At 37.7% G+C, this 14,669-nt stretch overlaps 1 protein-coding gene across 1 annotated transcript in view; it reads left to right on the top strand.

Moving 5' to 3' along the window:
• uhrf1 (ubiquitin-like with PHD and ring finger domains 1) overlaps positions 1-13,323 on the top strand; it is a 35,694-nt gene extending 22,371 nt beyond the window's left edge. The window contains exons 9-16 of the mRNA XM_048559825.2: positions 184-288; positions 3,540-3,646; positions 4,214-4,376; positions 6,103-6,240; positions 6,330-6,438; positions 9,703-9,863; positions 10,180-10,278; positions 12,182-13,323. Coding sequence (XP_048415782.1) covers positions 184-288; positions 3,540-3,646; positions 4,214-4,376; positions 6,103-6,240; positions 6,330-6,438; positions 9,703-9,863; positions 10,180-10,278; positions 12,182-12,328 — 1,029 coding nt within the window. The 3' untranslated portion in view covers positions 12,329-13,323. The remainder of the gene's footprint in view (positions 1-183; positions 289-3,539; positions 3,647-4,213; positions 4,377-6,102; positions 6,241-6,329; positions 6,439-9,702; positions 9,864-10,179; positions 10,279-12,181) is intronic.
• Positions 13,324-14,669: the final 1,346 nt, after the last annotated feature.

Here is a 14,669-nt window from a genome sequence, read left to right as displayed (position 1 = left end):
CTTCAGAATGGTTTTAATAAAGCCCAGTTGCGGATTGCTGGCCCACCTGCCCTTTTGGCAGACTTGCTATGTTTTATATTGTGTAATTGTGGGGAAGGAAATTGGATAAGCTTGATTTGTTTTATTGCTTGCACTATAAGGTATCTTGTTATGATGTTTCTACTTGTTTTCTCAATTTTGAAGGTGAGTGAATCTGGGGTTCACAGGCCGCATGTGGCAGGAATTCATGGCCGAAGTAATGATGGAGCATATTCCCTTGTGCTTGCCGGTGGCTATGAAGATGATGTGGTGAGTGAAATGAATTAATGTTTAGGCTAGAGATCTGAATTTTTTTTTTCTAAATTGTGCATATACTCTTCTAACAAAACGTGCACCAGGAATCTTGGGAATGGGAAATGGCCATTTGGTCAGATGTGCGTTCACTGACTCCTTGGTGTTCCCAGCAGTTGGAAGCCTGAGCATTCGCATTTGTCCAACTGATTTGGGGTTCTTTCAGCTTGTTTTGCAAGAGTGAGTACTGCAGAGTGAGTGAACTGACTAGCTATGACACCATTGTGCAAGTAACCATTTAGTGGGGTGTGGGTAATGTCATTATTTCATTTAAAAAGAACGTAGTGGTGAAAGGGGATGGTATAGTGAGGGTGATTGACACTTTTTTATACCAAAAGAGCAAGAGTTCAGAAGTCAGTGTTGCCTGTCTGCCAGAGTTTAGCTGTCCGCTCAGGGTTGGAGAGGACCTTACAGTTGGAGAGGTAGGATCGAGTCATCATAGTCCATGTGGTACCATTGATATAGGCAGTACCAGGAAAGATATAGTATATAGCAAGCATGAGTAGCTAGGCAGCAAAAACTAAAACCATACCATCTACAAATTAGCATAGACCGAACCAGATTAGAAAACATTAGTATGTGTCTCAAAGACTGATGTGGTAGATGTCACTTTCAGTTGTCAGCCACTGCCACTGGTGCAATGAAAAGTAGATCAGTACTGTTGGGATGGACTACACCTCAACTGTGCTCGGGTGAGTGTGTTGGCAAGCCACATAACTAAAAGTAGTAGGCTTGAAACTGAATAGTGCGTTCAAGGAGTGAAATTTAGTAAGGTAGATGGTAAATCAAAGAATAGAGATTTAGTTAACAGGAAGTAATAAATTGACCTACCGGGATAGAAAGTGGTGGCAAGTTGTTGTAGGGCGCTTTTGTAGATGGTACAGTACACATATCTGCCACTGTGGTGCAGTAATATTATAGGAAATAAAAGTTTACAGTTTTGGACTGATGATTATGTAGGCTGCTTTGTTTGGGGGATGTTTAAGTATCTTTTATTTTGACGGCTGTTGGAGCTGCTCATATTTGGGCAAGGAGGGAATATTCCACCACTCTCTTACTTGTGCTTTGTAAAATGATGCACAAGCTTTAAGGAATTAAAAGAAGTTATAGATTTCCTACAGTGCAGAAAGAGGCCATTTGGCCCATTTTAATCTGCACCAATCCTCTGAAGAGTATCCGACCTAGACCCAACCCCTTCAGCCCATGGTTTTTACCATGGCTAACCCACACATCACTTGACACTACAGGGCAACTCTTAGCATGGACAATCCACACATTGGCCTGCACATCTTCAGACTGTGGGAGGAAACCAGAGCTTGCAGAGGAAATCTGCGCAGAGATAGAGAGAAAGTGCAAACTCCTCACAGATAGTTGCCGAAGGCTGTAACTAAACCTGGGTCCTTGGCGCTGTGAGGCAGCAGTGCTAAGCCACTGTGCCACCCACAATATCTGCTGGAGATTTCCCAGCCTCTGATCATCGATTGTAATCATGACAGTTATATGGCTGGTCCAGTTATGTTTCTGGTCACTGGTGACCCCCACCCTGTTCATGATGATGGTGATGATAATTCAGTGATGGTAATTCCATTGACTTTGATGCATCTGCTTTGTTTCACATCTCTGCAGTGCTATCTTTGAACAGGCAGTTGCTTCTGTCACTTAAAGGTGATGCAGTTTTCTGTATGCTTTGAGTCACCTAGAGTTGATGTGTATAGGAAACCAAGCCAGACAGTTAGTGGTAAAATAAAGAAAGATAATAGAGTAAGCATTATTTTGAGAGAAAACCCTTCCGTTGTAAACTTTGGGACCTGTTTCAACTCCCTGTCAATGCATATTGGCAATTTCTTAATTCAGCTAACTGCATAATTGTTTGAGACTTGATTCTGCTATAATGATTTCTGGAAATTGAATCCAGTATTGTCTTAGCTTGTCTGCAAAATATACATTAGTTGGTTTTACCCAAAGTCAGACCAAACTATTGTTTTGTATGTTGTACATAAACAATTGCATCATCTAAACATAATGGTTATCAAACTGCAATGCGTTATGGGCAGAACATTGTGAAAACTTTTATAAAGTGTCTAACTGCTATTGCTGTCACTAGCCATTAACTTTCTGTATGTAGCAGTATTTCTTTTTTGATCAATTTTGAAATATTTCCTCAGCTTTGGAGTCTTCAAATATTACTTTAAGAGATAATAGTTACTCAATAGCAAAAATGTAATTTTGGCATAAATCTCAGCAGACCAGCTTTGCATTGAGAGTTGGGGGTGGTTTAAGAGATGGATATTGGATTTCAATTGAAGGTACAGCCAGTCTGATAAGTCAAATTCAGATAGCCAAAAACTGATTGTAGCAAAGTTTTTAAACTTTTCCTGTCTGGAGAGTAGGTAATTCAATAGAAGGTAATCAGTGCTACGTCAGAGTTGCGGATGGCAACTGTAGGTTAGCCAAACACATGCATTTGTGATTTGTCAGCACCAGCTACTCTCAACAAAAGTGAGCCAAGTTAGAGTGAAATTGCAAGATGGCGTACTCCAGTGAGGAAGTAAAAAATGCTGTTAATTACACAGAGAAGGTCTTACGACAAATGGAAAATGGTATGCAAAAGTATAACATGGAAATCACAAAGAAATGGAAGATTCCATCTTAGAGTCTTGTCAACTACTCTGAAGAACAATGCAAACATTTTAGAACGTTTGACAAATTGGCCTTCTCTCTAGCAAGAAAGATGCTGAGAATGATTACCTATTCTGCCATTTAACAAGCTCTCCTAAAGTGGTTTGCTGTAACTCAGCCAGTGAATATTCCCATCCCTAGTCCAATCCTACAGGAAAGGGCTGTTGCTGCAGGGGGAAAAAATGGGCCACGATGAATTTTCTTGCGAAGGATTCCTGGACCTACCTATCAAGATGAGGCAAGGCATTGTCTTTCTTGCAGACAGTAACAACTAGGACAAGCAGGCTGACACCAACTAATCAGATGACTGAGCTCTTTCTGCTTACCTGGGGGAGGCTGGCAGGGAAATTCTTGTAAATTCTCCCACAACTCAACTGATTGTGATTTGACAGTAGTGGGTATGCAGGCCCTGTATGGGAGCTGATTAACCTGTAGAAACTGGCAAATAACATTTAATAAACAAATACATTTAGCAAACTCAGTACTTTGCTGAAAGGGCAGAGATGACTGTTGAACCTTTTCGTTCACAGGATCATGGCAGTGACTTCACCTATACCGGAAGTGGTGGACGTGACCTTTCTGGAAACAAACGTACAGCAGAACAATCGTGTGATCAGAAACTGACCAATATGAACAGGTTGCCCCTTTTTTTATAATATCTCTCTAATGAGTTTTAATTTTGCTATTATTTAATAAAGAAAATATTTTGTTATGTATTTGTGCTCTTATGGTGCTGGTTTGCTGATAGTTGATTATTAAAACAAAAAGCCCAGATTTTAGTCTCATTCTGGTATATGGGTCAGACTAACAATTTGATTTACATCATCATCTATACGTAGGAATTTATTCAGAGATAAATGCCTATTACTGGAGAACATGGTTTGCTTTCGTTTTAAATGATAAAAATATGTGAGTTTTTGATATTCAAGCCTCATATTTTACTCTTTCTTACAATACAATTTAGTTCATGCCTTGATATCCACTTCCCACCCAACTTCTCATGAGTTGCAGATTTACTTATGAGAATGTGCACAATATTGAATTTCCCCATCAAAAACACAGTTAGCTTTTTTCCAAATGTTTTGTACATTCCAGAATACTACTAGACATATATCTTGAAATAACACATTATGATTAAACACTCTCGTGTGTGAATGTACCATTTGCTTCAATAAATAATTGAGACAAACCTTTTCTTTTGAAGGGCTCTAGCTCTTAACTGTAACGCTCCCATTAATGATAAAGTGGGAGCCGATGCTAAGGATTGGAGAGCTGGAAAATCAGTCAGGGTTGTGAGAAGTGCCAAAGGCCGTAAACACAGCAAGTATGCACCAGAAGAAGGCAACCGTTATGATGGTATTTATAAGGTGTGTACCAGTTAACTGAGAAGATTTCAATTTGTGCATTTCCTTTTGCTTTCAGAACGTGGAATTTTAATAACGGTGATGCTTGTAATTTTGCTTTCATTTTTGTTGAGAATGGTAGTCATGGAAAAAGTTTTCTTGGATCAACGAGCTTAGTTCCTCTAGTCATTAGCACCAAGTCAAACAGATGTTTGTCACTTGCATTTTAATTTTGAATTTTGCTTTTTGAAATTCATTCATCCCTAGGTATGACTGTAGTAATCTATTAACACAAATAACTGATTTCTTGTCTGTTACGTCTAAATAATTTCTGGGTGGAAGTCGTAAGCTATAACTGGTTTATGTTATGTTACAATGAAGATCGGTCAATCAAAGGAATCAAATTTACTGAATGACGTCAAAGAAAAGCCAACAGATAACATTTCATCACTTGATAATCTTCAAAATAAAGTGAAATTGAACATTCACTAACGAGCAATATTGTGGTAAATATAAATTGCACTAAATAGCTGATACAAAAAGGATAGATCTCTCAAATTTCTTTTGAAGTATAAGCTTTGCTCATGTGTCACCAGTTTTATTCAGGGTGCTTCAGAACTGACTTTCTTTATAATTAACTAGTAACATTCGAGCTGACAAGTGCTAGGCAATAACCGTCTTTATGGAGAGAAAATCTAACCATTTCCCGATGACAGTTAATAGCTTTAACATTACATCATTCTCCATTATTAAACAGTGGGCGTTACCATTGACCAGAAGTCCAACTGACCTAACCATATAAATTTTGTAGCTGCAAGGGCATAGCAGGAAAAAAGACTTAGGAATTCTGAATCAATTAATTCAACTCCTGACTCCCCAAAGCTGCTCCATCATCTGGGAGGCACAAGTCAGCCATGTGATGTGATGTTGTCCTCTTGTCTGGGTGAATGCAGCTGCACCACCACTCTGGAACACTTTTTCCCCCTGTTTTTCTAATCAGCCTGTACAGAGACGTTATTACACACTTTTGGAATAGGTTGGACTTGAACTTGGGTCTTCCGGTCCAGGGATATGGACACTACTGCTGAATCACAAGGGGATCTTTTAGGAGACTGGAGCCTAAATCCATTACCTGGAATCCTGATGCCAACTAAGCAGTCCTTTCAATTGTCAATAATGTATCACCCTCAACAGTAACTTTCTTCACCACAGATGCAAAGTGGTAGCATTGTATACTATTTGACAGATCACTCTGGGACCTCACCACGGTTCCTTGGACAAGTCTTTTCAACCCACAACTTCGAATGTTTAGGAGGGCAAGAGCAGTAGACATATGGGAATAAGTTTCTGTCTAAGTGGCACATTAATGCGATCTGGAAACATTTGCCATTCCTTTGTCACTGGGGGTCAAAATGCTAGAACAGCACTGTGGGCATACCCAGCCTCATAAACTGCAGTTGTTTAAGCAGAAAGCTTGCTATCATCTCCTCATGTACAATTAGGCTTTGGAAATAAATGCTGGCATAGTCAATCTCCGTGTTCTGTGAACAAATAAAATTTGCAGCATTCTTGTGTCTTTTCTTGGAGTGCTTAGTCACTGACTGTGGCATTGGCCCATAGTCTTAATGGTGATAGAAGTTAAATAAAGGAATACCATGTGAAGTGGCTTAGCATTTTTGTTTAGTGGAGATCATAAAGTGCTATAATTCTTTTTCTTTCCAGCATGCTTATCTTTATATTTCTGAATTAGGTGGTGAAATACTGGCCTGAGAAGGGAAAATCTGGATTTTTGGTATGGAGATACCTATTGAAAAGAGATGATGATGAACCAGCTCCATGGACCAAAGATGGCAAGGAGAGGATGAAAAAGCTAGGTTTAACTATGCAGGTTATCCAAAATTTTTCACTTAGACAGCAAATTCTGACTGAGTTGTTTTAGTTGTGGAATGTGTTGCATTAATAAATCTTACCTGACAGTACCCCGAAGGTTACCTTGATTCAGTTGCCAATAAAGAGAAAGAGAATAAAAAGAGAGATGATGATCCTGAGCCAACACCGAGCAAAAGGAAAAGAAAATCTGATGCAGGTTTGTCGCTTTGATTTTTAAAGTTGGAGAACTCCAAGCTGTGTTGCTGCGTTTTCACTTGGCAAATGTCCTACCGTTCAGCCTGGTGGAGCACTTCTGTCAGTACGTGTCCACAAAATACTGACACAAATTTTGTTTTGCATAGATTCTGATTTTAATTAAGGTCTTCTTGACCTCCCATAGACCATGTGTAGTTAGGAATGGCTGTGCATATTTAAATAGCTGTTGTTCATATTCATTTCATAAATCTTACTAGAATGGGAGTACTGCATTGATGAAACCATTTTTTCAAGTAGAAGTGGGGGACATCTTCACAATTCAGTTTTGTATTTTTTTTATGCATTAATAGAATGACACTTGAAATTGTCCACCTTGTCTTGGCACTTCAAATGTCACTCAGTTTTAAGTTCACACTTTATAAAAAGGCAATTCTCAGTTACTGATTTCACTGAGATTGCCTTGCTGGCTCCAGAAGATTTGTGACTTCAGGCTGAGAGGGAAAATGAGGAATTGGTATTTATTATGCAGTGCCCCCTTTGCATTTTCAAGATTTATTTTCCATTTAAGGGATAGTAAATGAAAGCTTACAGTACTGTACTGAGTTTCTAATCCAGATGCCTAAACTAATCATTCTGGCAGTATGCGTGGCAACTGTGACCACCTAGTTTTTTCATGAGTATGCACGTTTAGCTTAAATGGTTGATTGTGCAGAAAAATATTCCAAAGTTAATACTTTTATATACCTCCATCCGTAATATTCTGGATGAGCATGTTGCATACACAATTGTGAAATTTGTTTCCTAGTGACATTCTGAATAGTACAGGGATTTCAAATCCATACGAACCCCCAGAGCAATAAAATTGTGAATTTAGAATGAAAATTAACAAGATTTTATTGCAAGATAAAGATTGATATTTAAACATTTCACTAGTCAAGGTATGGCAGGTTATATCTGTTAAACTATCTTTCCCATAGATTCTAGAACTTACAAACTCTTTATTATCTAGGTTCCTTGAACAATCTCAATTCACCACATCCTTGGAATTTAATTTAGCCACCTCAACTCATTAACTATAACCTACATACAAATTCACTTGCAGTTTTAAGATTGCAATTCTGGTGTTCCTCTCTCCCCTTTTCTGCCAGGTCTGTACTGGATTGACTGATCTCTAATTGCATCTTGTGTTGGCTTCTTACTGCAACTCCTCAATGCAAGACAACTGACTGTCATTATGCTACTATGCAAGTGCTAACTTCCTAGCAAGTGTTAAGATCTCCTAATTCTATGGATAAATCCATCTCAGCAAGTGTCATGAGACAAAGCAGGTAGCTTTAAAATATTTAGTGCAATTTGTGTACCCATGTCAACTTAACAAGACTTTTAGTCCAATATTTATATTCACCTATTGGAAGAGTACTCTGTCTTCCGTAAACAATCTGATCCTAATTTGTATCTCCTCTAACAGGAGATCCTAAATACATCTGCTTCCCCAAAACTAGTCCCAATGTCATTCTTATAGTCAATCAGATTTGCTACATCAGCATCTGCTGTAACTACTAGATATTTTCTAATTAATATGTTCAGATGTTATCACACACCTCTGGAGCAGGTGGGACTTGAACTAAGGCCTCTTGGCTTAGAGGTAGGGATGTTATTGCTGTGCTACAACAGTCCATCCCTTCTAATTGCTCAGTATTTTCCTAATCATGCTCAGAGATGTTGTCGCACACTGCTAGGACAGGTGGAACTTAAACTCAGGCCTCTGACTCAGAAGTAGAGATGCTACCATAAAGCCACAAAGCCCCACCCTCCCAACTGCTAAATTTTTAAAATTTAATGTATTTTTTCTAATCAACCTGTTCAGATATGTTATTACACACCTGGAACAGGTGGGAATTGAACCTGAGTTTTCCGGTCCAGTGCTCGGGACATATCAATTGTGCCACAAGTGGCCTTCTAACTGCTTTTTAAAATTTTAACTTATTTTTCTAATCAACTGTTCAGAGATGTTATTATGCTCCTCTGGATCAGGTGGGACTTAAAGGTGGGCCTTTTAGTTCAGGGGTAGGGACACTACAATTGAGCTACAAGAGGGCCCTCTAACTGTTAAACTATGAACTTCTATCGTTGACGTGTGCTCCTTGAATAAAGGTCCCATAGACCAGTCAGTATTTAGATTTTTTTTCTTTAGCTAAGTTAGATGTGGTGGAGCCAAAATATGCATATGTATCTATGCCTTCACTTCACTCCTGAAGGTCACGTGTCTTTATTGAAGCTATATAACAGTATTTGGTAATTAAAAATATACCAGACATCTCACCACCTTATTAATTGGACAAGTATGCCAATGAAGTAAAATTTAACAGCATGCAGGTAGTCACTCCAAGATCTGATTTTGTTTAAACTTCAGAAACAAACTCACTAAGATGGGAATTTTGCATTAATAGAATCCAAGCTAGATGGTGATTATGGAAATAAAAGCACACAGACTTTCTTTGCGGAGAATGTTATTGATCTCCTCTGTATTGCAACTCTCATAACATCCCCAGTATCATTGTTGTTCCCTATTTATTTATGCTGAAAGTTAATTACTATCCACCCTGTTTCTCTTAGCCTTAACAATATTACCAAACCATATCAATGTGATTGATGAGACAGCAGTTGAATGTGAATAATCATGATTGTGAATTTGATTTATATTTTTTGCTTGTGGAATGTTGAAATTGTAATGTGCCTTGTTGCTGTTATCATTCTCCGTCTCAAATAGACTGGGTTTATTTCACAACCCCTCTCTAATTTCAGCATGATAGCAAGTCAGTTGAAAACAATTTTCTTAGTTAATAAATTACACATGCAGATTGATAAATCAGTAAGAGTGCCACAAGAATAAGTAATATGAATTTTGAGAAACGTTTTAGCAGTTGCAAATTGATGTCTACAAACAATATTTATACAGGATGGAATAATGATTGATCTAAGAGTTTGGTGAGTTTTATAGAACTTCTGGATTGAGAATTAACTTCCATGTTAGCATTGGATATTTAGGTGAAAAATGCAAGTTACTCAAGCTGATGAAACCCAACATTTAACAAAGAATAGGAACTCCAACATCTGTCACACCCCTGTTTGTGAGTGCTCATGCCACCAAATGCTTTCTGGAAACATGATATATTTGGTGACATTTTTATTATCAAAATCTGATGTCTTATGGTCCAGTTCTTGTATTTTGATGCCTATTTTGGTAAATGTTAATGCTTTTCAGGTGTGGACAGGTGTTCATCAACCCCATCACCAAAAGGCACACCCAAAAAGCTGAAGGTGGAAGCATTCAAGTTGACAGCAGAACAGAAAAAACTCATAAAAGATGATCAAGTTAACAAGAAAGTATGGGATGAAGCACTTCTGTCCCTTAAGGATGGTCCAGTAAGAATTTCTTTCTGCTTCAAATTTTGTATTATAAGATTGGAATTATAATGCAAATTTTCCCTTGACCTGGTGGGGTCTTTTGATTATTGAATTCTCATATTAAAGGTGCTTTCGAAAATTTTCTCAATGAAATAGTCCTAAGCAAGTATAATTGAATTTAGCATTTTTAAATTGCACCAGGGGTCACATACATTTTACACTGTAAGTGAAAATACTGAACTATTGACTTGATAAACATGTTTTTGTGAGATGGTGTGGATACAATCTGTAAATATTCAGTGAATGTTGATCATTTGAAATGTGTTTTTTCTAGAAATTCCTATCAAAATTGGAGGAAGCATTCTTGTGCATTTGCTGCCAGGAAGTGGTATTCCAGCCAATTACAACAGACTGTCAACACAATGTCTGTAAAGTAAGTACTGTAACCATTAAATGAAGATTGCTTAGCAAAACTAATTTTAGATCATTTTGACTACTGAATTGTATTTTAACTAGCAGAGACCTGCAAAACATTTGTGATCACATTGGTATCTTTTATTGCAGCAGTGCTATTTTCAATTCAAAATTTATAGTTATTCATTCACAAAAGACCTTAATAAAATCAATAACTACTCACACTGGTGAAAGCTACATTAAGCTGTCTCAAGTAAAATATCAAACCCAACAATTAAATGTAAGTTTAATTAAGTATTTGGTCTTGTGACTATATGAAAGTTTAATTAGATACAGTTTTCCGTTGAATTGAAATGACAGATTTTGCCATTGAATGCGTTAGTATTATTTGAAGAATAAGTATTTATTTTCTTTCATTTTAGCATCTAAAACTGCTGATTTATAATTTTAGCATCTAAATGATTTCCCAATGATAAATTTTCATAGAATCATGGAAGGGATAGATTTCAGAGGTAACACAGTGTGAAGCTGGATTAACAGCATCAGAGGAGCAGGAAAGTTTGATGTTTTGGGTCGGGACCCTTCTTCAGAAATGGGGGAGGGGAAGGGATTCTGAAATAGGAGATGGGGGAGGTGGATAGAAGATGGATAAAGGAGAAGATAGGGTGAAAGGAGCTGTAGTACCTAGATAGATTTCAGCTAGGTCTTCTGCTTCCATCTAGTTCAAAACTCCGTCTTTTCCCAATAGTCTTGAAGTGCTTTTTTTGCTTCGTGAAATTTTTTAAACAATCGCTCATTGAGTATGGGTGTCATTGGTTAGTCCTCAATTGCTTAGAGTGCAAGTAAGAGTCAACATTGCTATGAGCCTGGATCAAATGTAAACTAGATCAGGTAAATCAGCCAGATGGCATTTCTTTCCCCAAAGGAAGTGAACCAGATTTTTTTTTTAATGACAATCCAGACGGTTTAATGGTCATCATCAGACCCTTAATTCCATTTGCCATGGTGCAATGTGAACCCAGGCTGTCAGGACATTACCTAGGTTTCTGGATTAAAAGTCTAGGTGGCAGCGATTGTTCTGGCAACTATTGACAGCAATACATGCATCACTTGCTCCTGTCCTCCTCATTCCCCAAGTGCTTTTATGTACATCAAGAATTACCCAGCAAATAAATTTATCAACAGACTGATGGAAGCAATCTAGATAACCAAAAGCTTGCGTGTAATAAATTTGTGTTCTGGAGACCTGAAACTTGCATGTATCCATATATTGCCTTGTCACAGGTGACATTCGGGTTATGGATTGCTTTTTGTGAAACCTATTTTCTAAAACTGAGGGGCTGGGAACAGTATGGGAACATTGACTCAAGCATGATACCTCTAAAAAATCAATTTGTGCAAATAGGAGTATTAGAATGTAAATGTACGAATAACTATGGTAAAAGAGTACAGTTGAGTAATACAGTGCAAGGAAGGCCCAAGTTTGATTCACAGGTTAATAGAGTTTTGAAATCAAGATAGAATCACGGGGTAACAGAATAAAAGTGGGACAAGAAACTGCTGATGACAGGGTTGCTTGTGCTGTCCAGTTCAAATTCAGCAACCTCTCAACCTCCGACTTTTTTGGTTGTCTGATCAATCCTTCAGCACCTCGTAGCGGCTGAGCATACGTTTTTTGCGCTGTCTGGAATCTAAAAACATAGCTTCCCAGATTAGCATCACAATTAACTCTTGTGTTGTATTTTTAGGATTGCAGTTGTCTTGCATCCAGTCCTCCTAACATTTTAAGTAATCCTCTGGAATCTTAAAAGTGTATGAAATATGAACATTATGTGCTGTGAAAGGATTTCCTGTTCGAGTGCATTGGTGATCTGGTTGACAATGAAATGCAAGTTTGTTTATGAATTATTACTTTTCCCTAGAGCTGCTTACAACGTTCCTTCAAGGCCGATGTGTACACCTGTCCTGCTTGCCGCTATGACATTGGCAAAAATTGCAACTTGGCAGTGAACAAATGCCTGCAGACTCTTCTTACCCAACTATTTCCAGGATATGGTAATGGACGGTGATGCCTTTGTCTTCAGATTATTTCTTGCCTTTTTGGTGCCGATTTTGATTTTTTTTTAAAAGAACATGGCTATTCTGGCCTGTGTATTTTGACTGGAGGAAAGATTGACGAATGAATCCAGGGTAACTGGCTTTCTATTCTGCAATCTTTCTGTATAGCACATATGAACTTCAAAATCTTTGTGCTTTTTTTTTGTTTTTAGTCTAGGAGCTTGTCTAGATGTGCAGACCAATATTATTGGTGTAACAAAAAAAAACTTTTAAAAATTGCTACCTCAAAGTGGTGATAATTTTCTGGGATTTTCTTTGGCCAGTGTAGGTTCAGCTGAACACTGCCTATCTAGTCAGCCTTGATTCTCTTTGCTTAATAAGTTAAGCCATCACTTAAGTGCCTTAGTCTTCTTGAAGGCTGGGCTGTGATTGACTTCCTAGCACTGATTTTGTTTTAAACTGCAAATAGCACATTTGTTGACAAACTTAGTTGTGCAGGTCAAAATTATTTTAACAGGGAATATACAGGTTTTTTGCTGTTTTTTTTATATAGAACAGTAACCTCTTATTTGTGGTCTTCATCATTTATTGACTTATTGAACTGTTAATGGTCTTTTTTCCACCCTGGTTAACTGTGAAAAGCAATCCTTTATTAATTGAAATTTGTGAAAGGGGGATGTAACCTGGGCAAAAGAGGACCTGCAACGTATATGTTTGTACTTGTAAATTTATTTTTCATACAGGCACCCTCTTTCTCCAATGGCAATACCAAAGGATGCAGTATGGTACCTCAACATTGCATAGACATCATTGCATACATGATTTAGGCTTTTATGGAGTTAGACCATACATAATCTAATTTGTTAATTCTTTTTATAAAATGTTGTTTAAGGGTGCTAAATCAATACTAAAAGGCTGTGGAACCTTGTGAACTCCAAAAGAATTTTTTTCACTTGGTATATACTGTGTCTATATGCTGCCTTAAAATAAAGTTTCTTGCTTTTCACTTATGGTTTTATTTGTCTGAATCTCTGAAGTGTCAGCTTTGTGGGTAGTGATATTAAATATGCTAGTCTGCCTTGAAAATCGGATGAATTTTGTGATCTTGACCTTTTTTTTCCCCCTGATTGTTATAGTTAATTTTGGATATTTAAGCTTAAATATCCTTTTCTGATTCTGGATGAAGAATTTATATGGTATAAAAACGGCCTTTGCTTTGAGGCCACCCAGGAGAACATGTTGTCTTTTGAGTTATCATTGGGTAATGCACAAATCCTGCCAGGATAATATGTGCTGCACTGCAATTGTAGTACCTATCATCTATTTCTCACTGCATCAGAGCTGGAACATGCTGGCGTGTAGTTCTTGCTTTGTCCCACAGTATATAAGTTTAGTGCCAATGTGCACTGTTTCTTATAAGATATCAAGCAGTCCTCCATTTCCATTTCTTTCTTTAAAAGTTTGAAAGGAAATATGGTAGTACTTGTTTCAGCTCGGCAGTAACTTGCTTCCAACTGCCTTTTTCACTACTTCCAGCCTCCTGTTACCTGATAGCAAAATTACATTTTTTGAGCTTAAATTGAGACTACATGTCAGTTGTGAATATACTTGACTTTGAAAGGTACCTAATCTGATGTTAGCTTCATTGCTGACTGTGAGGCAGCAAACGTTCCACCATTTTCTGCACCATTCCTTCATTGTTCAGAATCTAACTTGTGCCCAGTTGATACTGGCTTGAGACTAATGATATTGGGCTGTGTAAGGTTTGGTATCAGAATATGGCAGGTGGTTTCCTCACCAAGGCAGAGCGAACTCACTGATCCATTGTTAAGCACGTACGATCTTTTCTGCATTTGTTGGAAAGTACTATAGACTGGATTGTTAAAAAATTACCTCCTGCTGAACTGTCACATCAACTGATAAGTTTGGGAAAACAAAATGTACAGTACGATCAAACAGCTGCTTTCATCATCTGAGAAGCACCAAATAGGTTAAGAGTTCTACTTTGGATCAAACAGTTTTTTGCATGTACAGATGGTGAATATTTCATATTTGATTTTTTGTTTTGAGGTTTGAATCTTCAAATTTGCCATTTCATCAGGTCCTGGTGAGCCCATTTCATTTGGAGCATTAAGGGGATAGGCTTGAGCTTGTTGTGATTCCTAAAGTTGCACGAGAACTGTGCCTAAAGATCTCTTGGAGTTTAGTGTGAATGTAATTACTGTACCAATTTCTGCTGGATTCATCATCATTGAAGAGACCACAAATCAGCCTTTTCTGATTTCATGCGAGGATAATGCAATGATCAACATAACCAAATTGCAAATTTGTACTTTGGCAATATATAGCAGA

Source organism: Stegostoma tigrinum, chromosome 30 (genome assembly GCF_030684315.1).
Source record: "Stegostoma tigrinum isolate sSteTig4 chromosome 30, sSteTig4.hap1, whole genome shotgun sequence".
In the NCBI taxonomy this organism is placed as follows: domain Eukaryota; kingdom Metazoa; phylum Chordata; class Chondrichthyes; order Orectolobiformes; family Stegostomatidae; genus Stegostoma; species Stegostoma tigrinum.
The sequence above is the reverse complement of the archived record's forward strand: the minus strand, read 5'-3'. Positions and strand labels throughout refer to the sequence as shown.